This window comes from Staurois parvus, unplaced genomic scaffold, assembly GCF_062004578.1.
Source record: "Staurois parvus isolate SC_StPar_1 unplaced genomic scaffold, SC_StPar_1.0 ptg000336l, whole genome shotgun sequence".
NCBI lineage: Eukaryota > Metazoa > Chordata > Amphibia > Anura > Ranidae > Staurois > Staurois parvus.
Window position 1 is genome coordinate 3,652,584 of NW_028318132.1, and position 15,676 is coordinate 3,668,259.

The window sequence follows — 15,676 nt, forward strand, 5'->3', positions numbered from 1 at the left end:
GTAATTCAGATGTTTGTAACTCAGGGACTGCCTGTATATATCTTTGATCCTGTGCACTATACAAATGCCTAGTTGACAAATAATGTATATAAAGTAAACTTGTACAAATTGCTTGGTATATTTTTGGCTATGTTTTTTCACAATAAAGTTTGTGTTTGATGATAAAAAAAAACATCTGCAATCATATAATGATAATTTAAGAGGAATTTCACAATTGTGGTAGGACTGAAATGCGATTTGTGAGTTTTGATGGACAGCCAGGAGAGGTTTCTCTATATAAATTTAGTTCACATACATTTACTGGTCTTTTCTGTAATTGTATAACTATGCTTAATTATATTGATTTTTGCCTCCTTTTTGCAGCCAGCAAATATTCTATTAGATGAACATGGGCATGTGAGGATATCAGACTTGGGTCTTGCGTGTGACTTTTCGAAGAAGAAACCGCATGCTAGTGTGTAAGTATTATACAGTTCTGATCGCAAGGCCTGTTTACACCTGACTAATTTCAGGTTTACAAGAAGCCCACATCTATCGCTCCACTTAAGACTTGCTCCTCATATATATGGACAGTCCATGTGCTTGCTACTATAGTCCATCTCCACTCTCCATCAAACTATGAGAAAATATCAGCCACAGTCCAAATTTAACTCCCTTGCTGTATTTATGGTTAGAAACGTGGCTGCATACAACATGTCTCCACCCGAAACCAAGCTACCTTGATGTGTTTTACCCATACCTGGCTTGTTCACAAGGCTAGGTGAAGGGGACTTTGAAGTTCAGCTAATATTTTCTCATATATTCACAAGAAGCTCATTGCTTAAAAAGTATTAGTTGCTTTTGTGGAGAGCCATCTCTTTTGGCTCCAACAGATTTCAATGGGGGCTCCTGAAAAACATGTGTAACTCGTATTTTTCATGCATAGTCTAGTAACTAGCTTTCCATTAACTAAACACTAACAAAATGCTCAAAGTCTAAGTGTAACCAAAATGTTTAAAATCAGCACAAAGGATGTAACTTACAGTTAGTAGGATGTGTTCCTTGTACTGATGCCTGTTTTTTTGGTGAAATCTTCGTCCATCCATGGGCCTTCATTTGGTAGTAAAAGATATCTGTATATTTCATTACCATGACCCACCAAAAAAGAAAAAAAAAAAAAGAATTCTCCTACTTCTGGAGTTCATGGTGATACCGCATATGTGAATTTGCTGTTTGTACTTGTGGTAGGATCAAGAGACAAACCTTTTTTTTTTGCTCATTTGTGCATTTTGCTCTTTTTTTATTCTGCCTAATCTCAATTACCCTGGATCAAGCCTTGATCTAGCCATTTTATCATTATTTATGTACACACAGACCGTTTTATTTACAGCACATTCCTCTCCTCCCTCAAAAAGATACAATGAGGGTAATTTATCAAAACTGTAGCAGCCAGAATCTCAAACAGTTGTGCATGACAACCAATAATTTTCTGTCTTTCATTTTCACAGTTTAACTGAGCAAACTGAATTTAGAAGCTGATTGATTGCCAAGTACAGCTGCTCCAGATTCTGTCTGGTCCAGTTTTTATAAATTTCCCTCCAATGCATCTTTTTTTCTCCATTCAAAAGGAGAATCTGAATACAGGCGTGGGTTTTACTGATTGATCACTGTAATAGCCAATCACAGGCTATCACAGCGATCATTTCATTAGGAGGCAGCCCTCTAACTGGTGACAATTTAGTTTCCATGCTAAGAGCACGCTTCCAGCACAAACACAGGAGCACATCCTTGCAGCACCTCTAAAAAAGACCCCCCTCTGTGACTCCACATATATGTGTGAGGCCACTGGTAACAGGTTAAACATATTTTACTTTAATTTTGTCAGGTAAATATGAAATGGTGCAAATTAATATAATATAAGCTTTTATCCAGCCAGCAGATGAACATTATGTTCATTTTCATGTGTTTTCATCTATGTCCTTTGCCCCTTTATTTGAAAAATCCTGTTTGCAAAGCTCGGTAGCTCCAGCTGAAATTTATACACAATAATGTGAATGTGCCAGAATTATAACCTGATTCCATGTGAGGTTGTAATTGGACCAAGCAATCCTCAAGGGTGACGTCTACTGCTGTGCTGTCTTTAGATAACCTCTAGTACTCTGGGAATCCTTTGTGTTGTATTACATTTTTCTCATAAAATACTTACAGATCCTATTTTAACACCTTATGACCTAAAGAAGATCAGAATAAAGCTGCGTGTGCAAGGGTGGTTACTGCATTATAACTACAAATGTACTGAAAAATTATTATATTCAAAACAACGACTCTGAGATGCTGATAAAGCTAAACTCCAATCAAACCGCTAGATACAGACCTAGCATTTACACAGCTCAGCCAGACAGCACAGACAAGTTGAGTTTCTTTGTCTCCACTGCAGTCTAGCAATGCTGCTTAGACACTGTCCAGCCTCTGCATGCAGATTGATGAGACTGTTTTTTCAAGAACATGTGCTTGCAGCTGAATCTGATTGGCTTAATACTGAGTACTTTTTTCTTCCAGTGTCAGTTCTACTATATGGGGGGTAACAAAAGCTAGATAGATAAATTTGTGTACTTCTATTAAATGCATTACAGATATATTTAGTGAATTTCTTTCTTAATGAATGCATAACAATAATGGTGTTTTTTAAAATCAGTGCATTCACCTATGCCATTTAACAGAAATTGAATATTTAATTGGTGTTATAGAGTTTAAAAAAAATCTAAGGAAATTATACCATAGGTTCTTTTTCAGATTAAATACAAGCCTAATTCCAACATGTAGATTTAGCTCTGTAATTGAATAGAAAATTGCAAAGCCAGGTTCAGCCAGTATTCAGTGCAAGTAATTGTTCTCAGCAAATATGAGAGATGCTGTGGAATTACTCCCTAATTACTGTGAGATAGTGGAATTAAAACACTGCAAAAGAAGTTTATTCCTAGAAAGCAGTAAAACAATATCTGCTACCTTTATATAGTGCTAATAATTATAAACCATACTACAGGTGAAACTCAAAAAATTAGAATATCATGCAAAAGTTCATTTAATTCAGTAATGAAACTTAAAAGGTGAAACTAATATATGAGATAGACTCATTACATGCAAAGCAAGATAGTTCAAGCCGTGATTTGTCATAATTGTGATGATTATGGCTTACAGTTCATGAAAACCCCAAATCCACAATCTCAGAAAATTAGAATATTGTGAAAAGGTGCAATATTCTAGGCTCAAAGTGTCCCACTCTAATCAGCTAATTAAGCCATAACACCTGCAAAGGGTTCCTGAGCCTTTAAATGGTCTCTCAGTCTGGTTCAGTAGGAATCAAAATCATGGGAAAGACTGCTGACCTGACAGTTGTGCAGAAAACCATCATTGACACCCTCCATAAGGAGGGAAAGCCTCAAAAGGTAATTGCAAAAGAAGTTGGATGTTCCCAAAGTGCTGTATCAAAGCACATTAATAGAAAGTTATGTGGAATGGAAAAATGTGGAAGAAAAATGTGCACAAGCAACAGGGATGACTGCAGCCTGGAGAGGATTGTCAGGAAAAGGCCATTCAAAAGTGTTGAGGACTTTCACAAGGAGTGGACTGAGGCTGGAATCAGTGCATCAAGAGCCACCACACACAGACGGATCCTGGAAATGGGCTTCAAATGTCGTATTCCTCTTGTCAAGCCGCTCCTGAACAACAAACAACGTCAGAAGCGTCTTACCTGGGCTAAAGAAAAACAGACCTGGTCTTTTGCTCAGTGGTCCAAAGTCCTCTTTTCTGATGAGAGCAACTTATGCATCTCATTTGGAAACCAAGGACCCAGAGCATGGAGGAAGAATGGAGAGGCACACACTGCAAGATGCTTGAAGCCCAGTGTGAAGTTTCCACAGTCTGTGTTGATTTGGGGAGCCATGTCATCTGCTGGTGTTGGTCCACTGTGCTTCATTAAGTCCAGGGTCAACGCAGCCGTCTACCAGGAGATTTTGGAGCACTTCATGCTTCCTTCTGCTGACGAGCTTTATGGGGATGCTGACTTCATTTTCCAGCAGGACTTGGCACCTGCCCACACTGCCAAATGCACCAAAATCTGGTTCAATGACCATGGGATTACTGTGCTTGATTGGCCAGCAAACTCGCCTGACCTGAACCCCATAGAGAATCTATGGGCATTGCCAAGAGAAAGATGAGACATGAGACCGAACAATGCAAAAGAGCTGAAGGCCGTTATTGAAGCATCCTGGTCTCCCATAACACCTCAGCAGTGCCACAGGCTGATAGCTTCCATGCCACGCCGCATTGAGGCAGTATTGCTGCAAAAGGGGCCCAAACCAAGTACTGAGTACATATGCATGCTTATACTTTTCAGGGGTCCGATATTGTTCTATGTACAATCCTTGTTTTATTGATTGCATGTAATATTCTAATTTTCGGAGATTGTGGATTTGGGGTTTTCATGAGCTGTAAGCCATAATCATCACAATTATGACAAATCACGGCTTGAACTATCTTGCTTTGCATGTAATGAGTCTATCTCATATATTAGTTTCACCTTTTAAGTTGCATTACTGAAATAAATGAACTTTTGCACGATATTCTAATTTTTCGAGTTTCACCTGTATGTGATTCATTGCTTCAATGCAAACATGCTGAAGATCTGGATCTGTTTTTATACCACTGCCAGCTTTAAGGAATACTCCCATTGACTTTAACAGATCCAGAACAGTTAGCACAGAACATGAGTAGCAATCATCTGGGCACAAGAAAAAGTGCAAATGGCAAAGGCAGCTGACTAAAAAAAAAAGTGTACAAATCCAGGGCTTTAACAATGGCATAGATTGTTGTCGGAATTAAAAAGTGCTGACTATGCCCACCCTTTCCACTCCCCTGTTCCATTTATTAAAGCTCTAAAGGTAAGCAGAATGGAGGAGATGGACCATTAATTCATCTGCCCATCCTCAGTTCATAGAACACTTCTCATTGTGGGAAGTGCTAGTACTAGTATGAAGTTATAGTGATAGAATGAATGGAGTGGGTGGGGGGGGGGCAGTCGGGCATAGTGGGAGCAGGTCCAGTGGCTTATATTACCCCCGCAGCACCTGAAGATCATAGCTGGTAGATATTGGGTTGGGGGGAGGGAGTAGAGAAATTAAAACTTCAATGAATATAGGAGCCACCAGCACAAGAGACACTTTTCATTTAATGTAGGTAACATTCCTGATGCTCATTAACAAAAATAAATAAACTTAATTAACCACTTGCCTACCGGGCACTTATACCACTTCTTTACCAGGCCAATTTTCAGCTTTCAGCACTGTCACACTTTGACAATTGCGCGGTCATGCAAGATTGTACCCATATGAAATTTTTATCATTTTTTTCTTGCAAATAGAGCTTTCTTTTGGTGGTATTTAATCACCGCTGGGCGCTTTACTTTTTGTGCTATAAACAAAAAAATTGCAAAACATTTGAAAAAAAAAAAAGTTTCTTTGTTTCTATTATAAAATTTTTCAAACCGGAAATTTTTTTCTTTCACTGATGTGCGTTGATGAGGCAGCACTGATAGGCAGCACTAATGAGGTGTCACGGATAGGTGGCACGAATAGGCGACACTGATAATGGGTACTGATAGCACTGATAGTTGGCACTGCCTGGCATCACTGCTGGGCACTGACTGGCAGCACTGCTGGGCTGCACTGATGGGCACTGGTGGGTGGCACTGGTGGGCACAGGTGGGTGGCACTGGTGGGCACAGTTGGGTGGGCACAGGTGGGTGGCACTGCTGGGCACGGGTAGGTGGCACTACTGGGCACAGGTGGGTGCACTGCTGGGCACAGGTGGGCAGAGCTAGTGGGCGCACTGCTGGGCACAGGTAGGCGGAACTTGTGGGTGGCACTGCTGGGCACTGATCATCAGGGCACTGATCATCAGTGCCCTGATGATTGGTGCCGATCCCTGCTCTGACAACTGCCGGTTCTCGGCAGTACTTTCCTCACGATCTGACAGCGTGAGGAAAGTGCAGCCGAGAACAGGCAATTGCATTTCCCGGTGATCAGCGTGTCATTGGACACGGCTGATCACGTGGTAAAAGGCCGCTGTGATTGGCCTTTTACCACATCACGTGATCAGCTGTGTCCGTAGGACACAGCGATCACGGAGAACGCCAGGTGCGTGCCCCCGGGGGCACGCAGGAGAGCGTGTTCTGGGAGGACGTCATATGACGCCCACCCAGAACTGGCCGGCCGCAGTGTAGTAGTCATTCGGCTATCTGCGGTGGGCAAGTAGTTAATGAGCACCACTCGAAATATTTGCATTTTAAAGGGAAGCTTCAGTCTCCGTTTTTATTTGCCTCTGTACCTGTGATGTACTCTTTCAGCCTTTCTCAACCTTTTTACCCCCCAAGGAGCTGTTTATATAATTTTCACTTATTCGGAAACCCCTGCCAAAAAGAATTCTCTCTACAGCTAGTGGTACATTAGTGTAATCAATAGGTTAAAGAAAATGTTAAAATAAAAATAAAGACTTAATGTGGTGTACCTAGCATTTGTGGTCATTGTAGATGTGACCCCCTACTTTGGTGGCTAGTAATAAATTGCCCACTTACATTGATGTTCAGGTAGGTGGGAAATCAATCCACCACTGTTAGCCACTCAAGGAACCCCTAGGAACCTCAGGAGGTTCCCTGATTGAGGATCACTGGTCCATAGGGTAAAGGTATTCTAAGCACTTCTGGTATATGAAAATGAACCGCTTATCACTCAGAAAATCTCTAACCAAAGATGAACTTTCTAATCTAACATTTACCATATGTACGGACCTTTGAGAAATAACAATGTGCCAATCATTTATACCGATAGATAGGAATTTTTGGACACACAATTGCCATGACAGCAAGTTGAAGAAAATTAGTTTTTAATCAGTTTTATAAAATCATCTCTGTCAATAGAAATGTGAAGGCCAATAGTAAGAGTGAATGTCAGAATCATCCCTTCCTTCCAGAAAATTTGTAGTCAGTGTTGTTTTTGATCTGCAAATGTTTAATTGTGTCAACAATCGCCAGCTAGCCCTCCATAAGGACATAAGGACACATAACTGCCACAGGACAGACATAGGTGTCTTTTGATGTTCAGGTTACCACACAGGATGTGATGCAAATGGGATGATCAGGCTTCTGACCCTTTCCCACTTGGTAAACAAAAAACAAAACCAAAAAAAACAGGTTTTGTCTGAAGTAGTGCTTTATGCCAGCCCCTACCGAATTCTTGTTCTAAAGTACCAGCATGAGTACAGGGCATGGAAGAGTTCTGCTCATGGAGTTCAGGAAGTTGAAGATCTAGAAGCCAGGCACACATATTGGAGGACTATATTTTACAAAATAACATTCAAATACTAATACAGTCAAGGGAGAACACATTGAGGTACAGGCTGCATATTGTGTATCACACTCTTTTTAGCTTTCAAGCTTCATTTACTTTCATTTAAGAACAATAATATCAACCTTCTTCCCCACAGTCCAATTTCCCCATTGCTGACATAGTACCACACAAACATACCTTGGTACCGTATTTCTTTATGTGCTTTATGTGCCTTGTTTCCTTCTATCCTTATGTCTACTAAAGTTATATCCTATTGCTTAGTGAGTAACATATCATACATTAATTTATGTTGATTGTTTAGATAAAGCAGGTAATTAAAAACATATTGACACGTCCTTTATTTATCTCTCTGACATTTCAGAGGAACCCACGGGTACATGGCTCCTGAAGTGCTGCAGAAGGGCACAGCTTATGATAGCAGTGCAGACTGGTTTTCTCTAGGATGTATGCTCTTCAAACTTCTGAGAGGGTAAGAAACATATTCAAGTTCAGTGTACTGCCACAACTGGGTACATTTTTTATTGTCATTATCCAAAGCAGTAGGGTTAGTGTTCTTTCCTTAGAACTAACCTTAAGTCTAATGCCACATTAATATCACTGATTCCTTGTGAATTGCTAGGTTTTCTCCTTTTAAAAACATTCCTAAAGTCTTTGGTTTCAGCATTTTTGTTGTTACTTTTTTCTTAGTTAGGAAGACAGTAACAAAACTGAAAGTGAGAAAACCTATGGGTCAGTTTTATGAGAGCATATGGGTCAGTACTGTGAAAGCAGGAAAACATATAGTACACTACTATGAGAATGAGAGGACATTCGGGTCACTACTGTGAGATTGAGAGAAAATATTGGTTAGTACTGTGAGAATGAGGGATGAGGGAACATATTGCTAAGTACTGTAAGACTGATAGAGCATATGCGTCAGTACTGTGAGAGAACATATGGGTTAGTAGTGTGAGATACAGAGAATATATGGATCAGTACTGTGAAAATGAGAGAACTTATGGGTCAGTAGTGTGAGCAGGAGAAGACATATGAGTCAGTACTGTGTGAGGGAGGGAACATATGGATCAGTACTGTAAGAATAACAACATATGGGTCATTGTTGTCAGATGGAGAGACCATGTGGGTTAGTACTGTCAGTTGGAGAGAGCATATAGATTAGTACCCTCAGATGGAGAGCGTATATTGGACAGTGCCATCAGATGGAGAGAGCATATAGATTAATACTGTCATATGGAGAGTACATATAGGTGAGTACTGTCAGGTGAAGAGACCATATGGGTCAGTACTGTCAGATGGTCCATGCTGTAGCATGGAGAGAGCATATGGGTCAGTACTGTGTGTAAGGTGGATCATTATGGTGTGATCCACAATGGCAATAACTAGCAGGATTTGCCTGAATGTTTCAGATATATTTGCACATGCTCTTTTTCTGTGTTTGTGAATTTGTGTAAATTTGTCAGTAAAATAAGATTGAGAAATATAGATCGTTATGACAGCTAATTATAGTTTGGCAGCTACTAGATCTCTGCTAGATTTGTCTAGGCTTATGAAAGATGGTCTCATTTAGGCACCACCTATATCTAAAACACTTAAAGTTCCTTTGTCTTAATTTTTTGGCTCACTAGGAGCATGCATTCTGTGTAATATTGCTTCTTGATGGAGAACAATAGCCAGCTTACTTTACGACTCTAAGTTGTATGGGAGCCAAGATATTCACAGGTAAAGCTGACTGTCATGTTAGCACATTACAGGAACCAGTTCTCCATAGTTCTCAGACAAAATCTCCCTACTTGGAAATACATTGTCTTGGAAAAAAGTAGCTGCCTGAGTTAAAATGTGCACTCTGTGTTCATTTCGAATGACTAGGCCTGTTCTGTATCAATATAAGTATAATTATGTTGTAGGAAATGGCATTTTCTTCTGCAACAATATATAAAATCAAATGTGAAAGAAAAGTTGTCTTAATATAGAACTTGTGTGCTATACTGCAAGATAAAAATGACATATAAGGAGATTTTATGGCATGTGTCTTGATGAGTGAACTTCTAATGTGTTCATTATGATGAGTTCTAAAACATACTTTTGTGTGCTGCTATTTTATTCATATATTTGTACTTGAATATAGTTAAGCATCTTTACTGCTCATGTCTATGCTGTCAGTGACGGCTAAATGCGTGTCTGCTTGCCCTCTTTAGCCTATTGTGGTCCTTATTGGTAGAAAACACAGTCGATTTTAAGAATTAATTGTAAGGCAGGCCATAGACGGGTTGTTTATCGGCCTAATTTTTGTTCGCACGAAAAATCGGCCAATATTCACGCCGTTAGTGGGGCCAGCCCGTCGGCCGTTTTTCGCGGATCTTCACGTTTATTTTTATCGGTCATGCTGGAAAATCCACGAAAAACGTCTGTTTTTTGTGGACATTGGTGGCAGCATTGGCAACGGGGCCGACCGATTTTTTGTTTATAGGCCGATAAACGGCCCGTCTTTGGCCTGCATAAATCCCTATTGTAAACTCAGGTGTGCAAAAATCACAGTCCACCAAGTTCAGTTAACACATTGAAGCATTCACTATAGGAATATAGCCGATGTAGGAACATGATTGCAAAAATGTGTATGTATGTGGAGTCACAGTACTTCTGCTATGTCCATGCGCACAGATTTGAATGTTATGTCTTGTATAACTGAATAACCTCAAACAAGAGACAATCTCATATGCTGTTATACCGGGGAATTCATACCCTCTATAACTTCTTTTGGGTGCAGCACCAAAAATGTTGGTTCATGTAAATGTCATAGAATCTGTTGCCAGTACTGAGGTCGAGGCATACACACTTGGCTGTCTTTCCTTAATGCATTCCCTCTCTGGCCAGTGCACTTGTCATACTGGCGAAGTCATGGCTGAGGAGTTTTGTGCTTGGGGAAGGCAGAGCCTGATGGAGAGACTAGTTCCCCAATGAGATCTGCCTTAATTTTGATTGACAGCATATGGCAGTGGGCAGCTTTCGAATTCATCCACTGCTGTGCACAGTCCATCACAGGCAAGGCAGACCTGATGGGGAACTAGTCTGAGTTCCCCCATCAAGCTCCAAAAGGTGCAGCAATAGTGAACATGAGTTGTCTGGCGGGAGTAGCCTTATGGGGTTTTCTGAGACTAGTTTCCCATTGTCTGTCCGTCTTGCCTGTGATTGACTTTAGATGGCAATGGGCGTATTCCAAAGCTGTATTGGACTGAATAGCGACTCTAGAATATGGCCACTGCCATCTGCTGTCAATCAGACAAAGCAGAGCTGATGGGTAACTAGACTCTCAAAGCCTGCTTGATTGGATACAGATTGATTGTATGGTTCAAGTGGGTACTCAGATTACATAGTTTTCCTAAATGTAAAGTTTGTTGTACAGAGATTGTACCATGTGATTGTAATGTGTATAGTGAGCTTAAAGTAGATGAAAAAATCTCAAGGTATTTCTTATGTAGTTTCATGTCTGTAATGATGAAAGATATTTTGTTCCTTGTTATGGGACATCTACTGGTATTGTTATGGCTCCTGGGAAAAGCCCTAAAGGAAACCTTTCCTGAGAGGCAATTTCTTTGCTACCTACAAATGCTGGATTCTTGCCTGTTTACCCTTCCTGTTTCTTGTCTCCTTTATCCACAGGGATGAGCTCAGGTGTGTTTGTATCCTAGTCCGAACCCGCCCAAGCTATCCCGCCAGAAAGCTGTTGAAGTGGCGTGGCAATCATAAGCAGCTGAGAAAGTCCGCACACTGTAGCTTCACATATACACACCACTTATATGTGCAGCTGTGGGTGGGAATGCCTCAGCCACTGATGATTGGACACAGGACATAGTGACAGCTACTTGGAAGGGATAGCTCAGGCAGGTTCATTTTCAGTAATGTGGGAAAGGTTAGAACTTCTTTCTGGGATTTCATGGCTATCTGTCTTCAGTGGGAAGAATCATCCTCTCTATATGTCCTGGGAATCTTTGTTGAAAAAGCAATCAAAAATGTCCAGCTGTCAGCAGAACTGGAGAGATTTTTTGGGAGATTTTCACTGTTCTCTCTGTAGAGTGCAGAGAAATATTTCCAAAAAACTTACAAATAGCAGCCCAATGGAGATTCTTACCTTTCTCAACTGCATCCAAAACTAAAAAAAAAATGTTTAGCTGGAGTTGCACTTTATTATGGCCTTTCTCAATCTTTTTACCTCAGAGGCATCCCTATATTAATATTTAGGTCTTGGGGAACCCTTACAAAAACCAATTCATCGAGGATCAATGGTGAAATTGCCCCTTATGGTGGTCAGAATTCCACCTTTACCGATAGATAGAAAGCTAATTGGTGTCAAGCTGTGAAAGTATGCAGACACTATCAAATGTGAGGTCAGTTAGCCACAGCTCAAGGAACCCTAGGAATCCATGAAGCCCTGATGGAGAACGGACTGCTTTAGGGAGTAATATTTTTGGAAAGTTAGATGCTCAAATAAAGGTTTACTGTAAGGGCCCTTTCACATGGGTGGACCAATTGGGTCCGCCTTTCCATTTTTCAAGCAAACCCGATTAGACCATCCACTGTTCTCTATGGGGAAGTAGATTTAAAAGGACTGTGTCCATTTACACCTGTTTCCATCCAATCCGATCCTCTAAAAACAGACGGATGGGGTTCCGTTCCCCATCCGTCTATTGGATTGTATGACAGATGTAAGTGGACAGGCAGTCCATTTACATCTGACTGCCCAATAGAGAACAGCGGGCTGTGGCTATGTCTGTGGCTGCTCTTCACAAGCGGAGCAGACACAGACCTGCCACCCACCTGCTCAGCGGGAATCAGTGGACAAATCCCCCGCCGAGCAGGCGAATCCGCATGGCGGGTCTGGCTGTGTGAAAAGGGTCCAAGTGTAAGGTAAACTTAAGTTACATGGTTGGGCAATGATTAAAGGTTTAGTGTGTTGGCGATGTTTAGCACCAAGGTGTTTTAGTAGTTGGTCTTTAGCTGTGTGGGGGGGGGGGTCCATAAATGTTGGGGGATGCTCTAGTAGTAGAAACTTTATGTAAAGGACATGGAATACAACTTTTGTGTTTTTTGTTTTTACTTTTCTCCTAAAAGCCCTGTGATGAAAAAGGCACCGGAGTCCGAGCAATGAAAATGGGCATTGCAATGTGTTGCAGTACAAGTAAAATATAGGGGCTTCTGGAACTCAATGTGAAAGATATCCAAACCACATACAGTATGTACTGTACTGTATGTATGTTTATGAAGCATAACACATAAAAGGCCTGCAGGGTTGCTTATATCATTTTATCCTATCACAGTGCTTTAGCAGCTGGCACTTGAGTTCATTAAAATTTATTGTCGTCACAATGCTTCTTCCTAATTTAATCCTCTGACCAGTGGTAAGATCTCATTATATTGCAGATACAATAACAAAGTTGTACATAGCTATGCAACCAACTGATCTGAGAAGTTCAGCAAACTAATTTTGGAATGGCTGACGAAAAAAAAAAATGTTCCTCTTAATAGAGAAATGCACTTTAATGGTTATTGAGATGTCTCAGGGAACAGAGTAAATTATGTCTTGTAGCTTCGGATGTTGACATCACATTATAAAGAGCTTGCATCCAGTAGTAAAGATTAGATTAAAACGGAGCCCACTGGACCAAATTTAGCAAATGATTGGGAATCAGGACAGCAGTCAAACCAAAAGATTATCTGCAGGGTACAACACGTACAGAGCGCTGCAGTCTAGTAAAATGTATCCATATTTAAAAACCTGTATCCAGGTGTCACTTTGCTGTGCTTCGTGGGTCGGTAAAGAGCAGTGCAGTGTTCTTAAATGCAGCTAAAAGGTGACCCACACCATTCATTTGTTTTAGCTGTGGTCACATGGGTAGGACCCTTCTTTGGTCCTGCACATCTAATAGTCAAGTTCATTGCTGAAGATATTTGAAACCTAGCATTTCCTGCTTTACACAATAGATCAGGTGTGTGTATGTGTGTGTGTGTATATATATATATATATATATATATATATATATATATATATATATATATATATATATATATATATAGAGAGAGAGAGAGAGAGATTAAAAGTATAGACTCATTGAGTGCACTCAGTGATTTAAATTAATATTTACCTAGATACTATGCATTAATGCATTGCTGTTTAATTAAAGGATGTGTAAACCCTAATAAATAACTTTTCCTGTTTGGTTCCTTTCTGTTTGTTAAATGTAAAATTAACAGCATTTTATTATATCCGTTTACTTAGTGGCCAGAAAAATGCTTAATTCTGCCAGAAATGTTGTGAGCGAATGAATACCTATGCTGTTATGAGTTACATTGTTCCCAGTTATCTGTGAGAACTACAGAGCCATACCCTCAACATAGCTCCCGACTGTCCCTGATTTCGAGGGAGGAATGTCCCTCTTTCCTCATTTGTCTCTGATCTTGGTCTGAATATACCTGTGTAAAAAATGCACTATTTATCTATCAAAAAGTGTTTTACAATGTTAAACCTTTTCAATTTCAAAATTGTTGCATTGGTACATTTCAAAATCCAATATAAAAGAATAATAATGGCAAAAAAGCATGTTTGGGTTTAACCAATAATTTTTTGCGTATTAATTTTCCTTGTAAGGGGGTGTGGCAAGGGGCGTGTCCTATAAATACACATTTTTCCTTATAGGTGCTCCTCATTTTCATCTCCGAAAGCTGGAAGGTATGCTGTTCATGTTAACAGTGAGGAGAAGTGGAAGAGGCTTCTGTAGTCGGCTTCCAGAGTGTCGGCCATGGCTTCTTACTACAGGAAGAATGTTATGGACAGGATTATCAGGTTAAAACAAAAGTGTAGACAAAATAAAAAATATATACAGCCACAAAATCTAAAGACTGGGTTTAGATTCTTTATTGTTACCCGTTCAGGTCAAGATAAAGGTTCCTTTTGCAGTCCAGCATGACTGCTACTAATAGTTCCCTTTATGCCCCCCCTGCTTCATTCATGAGTAGAAGGTCCTGTGTAAGCTCCATATCAGAGTTTACACCGGATTAGAGAGAAAACAGGTGGCGCACACACCTAGTGCATTATCCAAGGTTTATTGTAGGAATTAAATCATAAAAACATACTCACAGACGAAGCATGTATCTAAAAAGCATAGAAAAATGACAATGGCCACAACGGCGGGCAAGGTGTTCTCACTGTCAGTGCGGTCAAATGGCTGACGCGTTTCGGGGACGAATCCCTTTCCTCAGAGCTGATGACCAACCTCTGATGCTGATGCACGATGAATGGAAAGTAAAGTAAGAGCCATGCTGTTGATGCCTTTACACCGGATTACATTACATTTCTCAGACCTAGCAATTGGCTCTGAGCACTCCCTCATGGACGTAAGTGCACAAGGTCATACAGTCATGGCCCCTGCATTTCTGTCAGATAATGCACCCCCTTGCCCAGAAAATTGTTGCAATTACAAATGTTTAGGCATTCTCGGGTTTATTTCTTTTGTTTGCATTGGTATCGCAGAAACATAAAGCCAAATCTGGCACATTCCACACAAAATCCCAAAAATAGACTGGACAAAATTATTGCACCCTCAATTTAATATTTGGTAGCACACCCTTTTGAAAAAATAACTGAATTTATTTGCTTCCTGTAAGCATCAATGAGTTTCTTACACCTCTACTGGAATTTTGGGCCACTCTTCTTTCTCAAACTACCCTAGATCTCTAAGATTGGAAGGGTTCCCTTTCCCAACTATTTTGAGATCTCTCCACAGGTGCTCTATGGGATTGAGATCTGGACTCATTGCTGGCCAGTTCAGTACTCTCTAGCGCTTTGTTTTAACCATTTCTGGGTACTTTTTGATGTATGCTTTGGGTCATTGTCCTGCTGTATGACCCATGACCTCTGATTGAGACCCTACTTCTGACACTGGGCCCTACATTGCACCCCAGAATTCTTTGGTAGTCTTCAGATTTCATAATGCCATGCAAACGGTCAAGACATCCAGTGCCTGAAGCAGCAAAACAACGTCAAAACATCAGTGAACCTCCATCATGTTAGACTTTTTTTTTTTTAAAGGCCTCATTTCTTTTTCCGAAAACAGAATGCTGGGCTTTACCAAAAATGTGTTGTTTTGTTTCGTATGTCCACAGCACATTCTCCCAAAAGGATTTTGGCTTTGTTAGGTAAGTTTTCGCAAACTCCAATCTGGCTTTTTTATGTTTCTGTGTCAGCAGTGGGGTCCTCCTGGGTCTCCTAACACAGCGTCTCTTTTCATTCAGCTTGTGAAGTA

The 15,676-nt window shown here is 40.4% G+C and overlaps 1 protein-coding gene across 2 annotated transcripts in view; it reads left to right on the forward strand.

Moving 5' to 3' along the window:
* GRK3 (G protein-coupled receptor kinase 3) overlaps positions 1-15,676 on the forward strand; it is a 415,831-nt gene that overhangs the window by 357,817 nt on the left and 42,338 nt on the right. For both annotated transcript variants that reach the window (XM_089684118.1, XM_089684117.1), the window contains exons 12-13: positions 364-458; positions 7,744-7,851. In XM_089684118.1, the coding sequence (XP_089540244.1) occupies positions 364-458; positions 7,744-7,851 (203 nt within the window). The remainder of the gene's footprint in view (positions 1-363; positions 459-7,743; positions 7,852-15,676) is intronic.